This window comes from Lytechinus pictus, chromosome 16, assembly GCF_037042905.1.
Source record: "Lytechinus pictus isolate F3 Inbred chromosome 16, Lp3.0, whole genome shotgun sequence".
Taxonomy (NCBI): Eukaryota; Metazoa; Echinodermata; class Echinoidea; order Temnopleuroida; family Toxopneustidae; genus Lytechinus; species Lytechinus pictus.
The window spans coordinates 9,146,861-9,153,699 of NC_087260.1; the positions used below are offsets into that span (position 1 = coordinate 9,146,861).

The 6,839-nt window shown below is 38.2% G+C and overlaps 1 protein-coding gene across 1 annotated transcript; it reads left to right on the forward strand.

Annotated features, from left to right (window-relative positions):
• Positions 1-620: 620 nt before the first annotated feature.
• On the forward strand, positions 621-4,748 carry LOC129279248 (uncharacterized). The gene is made up of 2 exons (XM_054915344.2): positions 621-1,067; positions 1,842-4,748. Exons 1-2 carry the CDS (start codon positions 793-795, stop codon positions 2,482-2,484), a joined length of 918 nt encoding a protein of 305 aa, XP_054771319.2. The 5' UTR covers positions 621-792; the 3' UTR covers positions 2,485-4,748.
• Positions 4,749-6,839: the final 2,091 nt, after the last annotated feature.

A 6,839-nucleotide genomic window follows, 5' to 3' on the forward strand; every position in this document is an offset into this window, starting at 1 on the left:
ATCCCTGGATCAAATAGTAGGCCAATTAAAGTGAAACAAAGTTCTTTGTGAAGTAAATTGTAAATTAATCGTAATTACTATGACTGACATCGGGAAGGACGAAAAGCAATATTTCTCGCCAAATATTCAAAGGGCGAAAAGGGGAGAAATAATACAGAGAAAATAAAAACGCCCCGCAACAAACACTGGCGTACGTTAAGGGGGTGGGGGGGGGGGGGGGGTAATCGGCTTTAAAACAGTTTCACGAAAAAAAACAAGGGATAAAAGACCATTCAAAGGCAAATGGGAAAATAATTATGATAACATTTCACATTTCATTAAAGATTCGTCAAAATCTATCGCAAAATTAGACTGTCATTTCAAAAGGCCATAATTTTCTGTCCACATCCCTGTCCTGTATACCCACAAAGATCATGCATCCCTCCCCGGTCAGGCGGGGGGGGGGGGGGGGCTTGTGGAATGATACCTATGTGCCACTTAAAACACAACATAAAGTTATTCATGTTATTGACAATGCATATTTACAAAGGCAGAAAGGACTTTGATTGGGAAATATAGTAATGTTTTAGAGCATTCAAAATGTTAAATGTAAATATTGATAAAACAATAACAGAAAGAACATAGACTGCTAGCATGCAATGATCAAAGGGTAAAAAATTTATCGACTTCAATTTCAAGGGTGGTTTATTCTGGTCGTTTCATACGTAAATATCAAGAACAGGTGAGTTGATGATTTCTTGCTCCAAGTTGGAAGATTCTCTTCTCTAAACATTAAACAAAGAAACGAACGGGATGGCAGCTAATGACAGTTCCCCGGTTCGAATCTTCGCTTGGGTCGTCCCAAGAACCATATCCACGGCCCTCAGCAAGTGTTTGAGTAACATAGAAGGAATGGAAATTTGGTTTGAACTTTTCACATACGCCCAGGTCGTAAGGCAGGAGTACGAGAACAAGACTGGAAATCAAATGCCTATGGAGTACGAAGGTAATGAAGACACGGCACGAGAAGCCGCTGAACTCTTCATGGCGCGTTTACAAGGATCGAGACTCGTCCCAGAAAGAGTGGTGTAAGTATATAAGAACGGAATATCTCAAAAACTCTGATTTTCAAAACTGATCAAATCCTTTCATGGATCAAGGTATAAGGGACGTTTTCATTTGTCATCTTTTCACTGGCACGAAGAAATGAAATAAAATAGTCCATGTTTTCCCATGGAGAAAAAAAAAATCACGATCGTGACCTAGCTAAGTAAAGGAAAGATGTATAAGGGGTGAGCAAAGGAACAAGAAACCCCTTTCCTGGCAAAACTATCCATTTTCTTCTTGTCATCTCTGATTGTACCAGCTTTAAGAGAAGGAATATATTTGATTCTATTGTATGACTACTCCATGTTGATTTATAGGCCTGCTTCTCAATGGTAGCAAATATAGATATTACTTTCGTTTTATACAGTTGTCAGATGTCACCTTATAACAGTGCAATATGTCAAATGCTAAGCATCTCCGGTTCAATGTTCAGAATGGCATGAAAATACGACTTTGTGTATGACGGCCTAAATACCTTCAACTCACCGAGAAGTAACGTCACTCGCAGCTTATACAACTTGATCAAGAACATCTCTTTCGATACACTTTTCAAAGACTGAATAGTAATTAAATAAATGAAATGTAAAGAGGAAGGGTCAAGAGCTTTACGAAAATAGAACAAGTTAAAGGAGAAGTTGGAATATTGAAGAAAGAGTCCAGTATGTACATTATTGTCTCAGAATTGAATAATACTGTCTTAACACTGAAAGTAAATGACTCATATTTTTTTCTTCAAATTATTAACTTTGTTACAGATTTGGTAACCTGATGAAAGAGTTTCAGGCATCCAATAGCAAGTATATCTTTGCGAAGGAAGGGTATCTCGCTTTCCCCGACAAGCGATCACGTCAGTACATACCACCTGGATTCAAGCATGTTTTTCTCATACGGGATCCTGTAGCTGTGTTCACCTCCTACAGGAAAAATTCCTATCGAGAGTTGACGAGAACCGGCGTGAGAACGGGTGATCCCGAAGACGAGGAGGCGTTCGACATCGAATACGACGACACGATCTTGAATGCGGGCGAATTCTTCAGCGGAACCGCGGAATGTTTTCGGTACGTCCGTGAAAACTTGGATCCCAACCCGATCGTCATCAACTCTGATGATCTGTTGGCCAACCCTGCTGAGGTGCTGAAGAAGTTCTGTCACCTGACCGGTCTTCCCTACAGTGATTCCCTTCTCCAATGGGATGCCTCTAAAGACGTCACCAAGACATGGAAGACAGCTGGCAATGAATCCATCCTGAACCATATCTTCTATGAAACGGCAGTCACATCCGGGAGGTTTCTTCCACCAAAAACAGCAATTCCCTCAGACAAGCTACCACCAGATGTCAGAAGGCTAGCACACCAGTCCATGCCATACTTTGAAGAAATGAATAAATACAAAATATAAACAGAATTCTAAATTCCTTTAATGGAACGCATCAAAGGAAAAGCCCACCCCAACAAGGAGTTGATTTGAATAAAGAGAGAAAAATCCATGTGGACTTAATCTTTAATTAATGTTCCGTTCAGATAAACGCGCTCTGGGCGTAAATGTCGTATCGTATGAGAAATAATTCAGAGCCTTTAGGCAGTCTCGAATTTTGATGTTTTATGTTATCGGAAGCTTGTTCAGCCCTTTTTCCAATTTCTCTATGAGAATACTTTAACCTGAATTGCAAAATACATTATGTGTCCCGTAACACAGAGGCTACCGATTATTCGTACGCTTGGTATTCACGATTGATTGTCGTCAATGCAATCAATCGTATAAAAATCATCCGCGATCATCGCTAAGCTTTGGGTTACGGGCCCCTTATCCTACTAGAAATGCAAATAATTATCATCTCCCCAAAATAAGAACGTCACTGTCACATCGCCGCATCATTTATCAAGGTCCTGTTGTTTGGAATTCTCTAACAGATGGAATACGTAATGCAAAAACACATAATTTATTCAAAACAAAGTTCAAAAGATTCCTTCTTGAGAAATACAATTCCTGAAAGATGCATATTAAATTACTTGTATTATTACGATTATTGTAAATATGTTAGGGCATGGCACTTTCTATGTCTTGGTTCATTGTTTATGTGTATTTTTAGGTTGTTTCATTTGTTTGTTTTTAAATATGTTTTCGCCATATCCCTGTATGTTATTATTGCATTTTCTATGCCACTTTTTCGTTTGTTAATGGGTTAGCCTAAGTAAAAGGATTTTTTTCCTTTTTGACTGCTACCACTCTGTGCGATTCTGAACCACAAAGCAATTATAGACTTGTACACAGATTTGTAATACATGCATTTTAACTTTGCATTATCTTGTTTTTTTCATGTAATGTTTTACTGAGAGAATAAAACAATTTGAATTTGAATATGAAAATAATTCTCCTCAGATCTGTAAAGAGATTGGAGGAACATGGAATAAAAGACAGACAGTCAGACAGTAAATATATAGAACATGATCCGCGGTGATCACTTCGAGGCTGTCTTGAAGAATCCTTTCATCAAAAGATGAAAAGTTGGTGGATTAAATAAGATCAAATCATTGTTTGATATAAAGCCCACACAGGTGCATCCTTAAGAATCATGAGAGTAGAGTGTTAAATTCAACACTTGAGCAGCTAGTAATATGGCGATTGCACGTGCACTTCAATGTGCAGGTACTCATCACTTGAGTGCTAAAAACGGCACTTTGGGTGGTCAATCGTGTAATGTCAATCATGTAAATATTGCAAATTGGTTGTTGTGGTGTAGGGTGTAAATTAGGGAGTTTTCGCAACACTACGCAAACGCTTTCTGGAACGTAGAGAATCTATTGTCGAAAGTCCTTCACGACAACGCGACAAAGCAGCCTTTGTCGAAAATCGAATAATAAAAAACAGCAGTGTCGTCCTGGACTCTGGACAAACGACACATTCACAAGCTCCGAATCTTAGGACGATCTGCTGTCCCGGTTTTCCATTTTTCGACAAAGACCTCCAAGCTGTCCAATAGGATTTACGATATCGTAGAATCCGTCCCCGTTACAATCGCGACAGCTCGCTAAATGTAGGTTTAATGTATGTACACCTATTACTGTTATTGTGTAGAAGAGATCCCTTGATTTCAATTTTCAAAATTCAAATTTGCCATATTGCGGCTTGAAGGTCAAGTTCACCTCAACAAAAAGTTCATTTGACTAAACAGAGACAAGTAGAATGCCCCATACTTTGCCCCAAATACAGTGATATGTTAATGAGAGTCGATGAGGCCGTGTGTGTAATTATGTTTTGTTAGACGTGCACCAAGCAATGATTATTTACGTCGAGGACCGTCCTCTAACGTCACCATCCGAAAGACATGACTTGATAGGGCTTGAACCTCGAACCTTGGATTACAGGAACACACCACAGCGCCAAATTTCGCTGATGCCATACACCGACACTTTCGTTTGCTAATTTCGCTGATGTTTCCCCAAAACAGTTCAAATACATTGCACAGTGATGTGCAAATGAGAGAGTCGATAATGCAATTTCCTCGTAAATTTTATTGCAAGAATCGTACAACACTTCAAAATAAGGAAACTCTTCATTGAAATATGAATCACGCGATGTTTCACATTATAAGCAGGAAATTTTCATATTTCATATAATACAAATGAAAATATAATAGTGCGTGAGTGACATCATCGGCCCACACGTTTTTTCCCATTCATGCGTGTATTAGAAGTATTAGTAAGTTGAATCAAATGAAAGAGAGGTTTTAATGGCATGTGCTATTTAGGGACACATTTAACTGTGGAGAAGATATTGGAAGACACTAACCGCCTTTCACAAGGTAAAAAAAAATCGTAATTTGAATGATGATTCCAGTGAAAAATTAGGCTAATTACGAAATTTTAGCACGTGTGAAACCAAACTAGAACCATGAACGCTAATCACAATCGCTAATTCAAATTCTACTCCGGAGGTGAATTCCAGTTAAGTTTCACTCAAATTACGGTAAGAATTTTACGTGTGGAAGGCAAAACATCTTTTTTTTTTTTTTTTTGGGGGGGGGGGGGGTCGGGCGGAGCTTACGTTTCCTTTCAAGCACTTCCGTAGATAATACAATTTTCATGCAATCGTCGTATCGATACAGTGCTTTGATTGACAAGTCACCAAGGGGCCTTTTCACACCTGAATCTTGAATCAGCAATTCGTCTTTAGAATCATCGGACTTTTCACACGTACGCTTACTCGAAAACTGTGTCCTTGGTGACTTGCCAATCAAAGCACTGCATCGGTACGATGAGTGCATGACAATTGTGTTGTCTCCAGAAGTGCTAAGCTCCGCCCCCAAAGATGTTTTGGAGGTCAAGCCTTTCACACGAGTAGAATTTGAATTCGTGATTGTGATTAGCGTTCGTGATTCTATTTTGGTTTAACACGTGCTAAAAATTCGTCATTAGCCTTATTCTTCACTGGAATCATCATTCAAATTACAGATTTTACCGTGTAGAAGGGCGGTAAGACACATACCGCCTTCACTCGGGAATTCGAATTCAAATTACAGTTTTCGAGTGAGTGTCCGATTCTAAAGACGAATTGCAATCATCAATACAATGATGATTCAAAATTCACGTGTGAAAGGGCCCCAATTCTCGGTCTTAGATTAACTGTTGAAAAGAAACATGATAAAAGTTAAATCACTCTAACAAATTTACATTCTTAATCTTCAGACAAGGAAACCCTTTCCTTCACATCGCTGAATTAAGACCTGAGATTATGTGGGCTTAAAGAGATCACAAAAGAAAAGAGAGAAAGACGGAGCTAGCGGAGCCACCACCAATAAACGAAAACAATTGTGACAATAGAGATTTGCATCGAGAGGGATTTGTCCTTTTCTGTTTTGTGCTAAATATGTTAAAATACATTTTGAAATGCGTTTTACAGCTAATAAAGAACTTAAGCATTTCTCATGGGAATGCAACGAACAGCTTATAGAATAAAAAAGGCTTATCAAGAAAGGGTTTTTGATTATTCATGCTATTTCATATGCGATCTTCAAAGGCTTTTAGCCAACACCGGAGAAATAGGGGTGGGGGAGGTGTCCATCAGGGAATAATAATATACAAAATTTATAAAGCACTTTATACGAAAGTTTCAAAGCGCTAAGAAAGAAGGGGAAAAATAATACAAGATATCTCAGTAAATTAAAAACAACAAAAGAACTGAAAGTGAAAACACCATTACGAAAAATTAATTATACGTACAAATAAAGAGATAATCGGCGAATACACAACTTAAATAATGATGAGACATCTCAAGAAATGATGAGACATCTCAAGAAATTGTCCCTCATGCTTCTTTCGATTTCGATAGTCCTATAATATTTTCTATTCCAAGGAATAAATTCTTGTTAGTTGATCCTTTAACCTGTGTTCATCAGATAAATATTTGAATTTATTCGGGCATCGGTACATATTTCAGTATATAAGACAGAGGGAGAAGAGAGGAGGAGAGAGGAGGAGAAGAGGAAGATGAAGAAGACTGAAAGGGGAAAAAGGTTGAAAAATATACCCAGATATTGACAGAAATATGAATAATTTTCTCCTTAAAATTATATTCAACCTTGCACAATTTATCTTGAGCTAGAACAAAACCCCTCCAACTTGGTAAAGCACTGTATGATGCTAGTGTGAGCTCGTGTGAGCCGATGATGACGACGACGATGATGGTGATGACGATGATGATGATAATAGAAAAATATAGCAATGAAAATCCATATCTTATTGTTCGAAATTGAA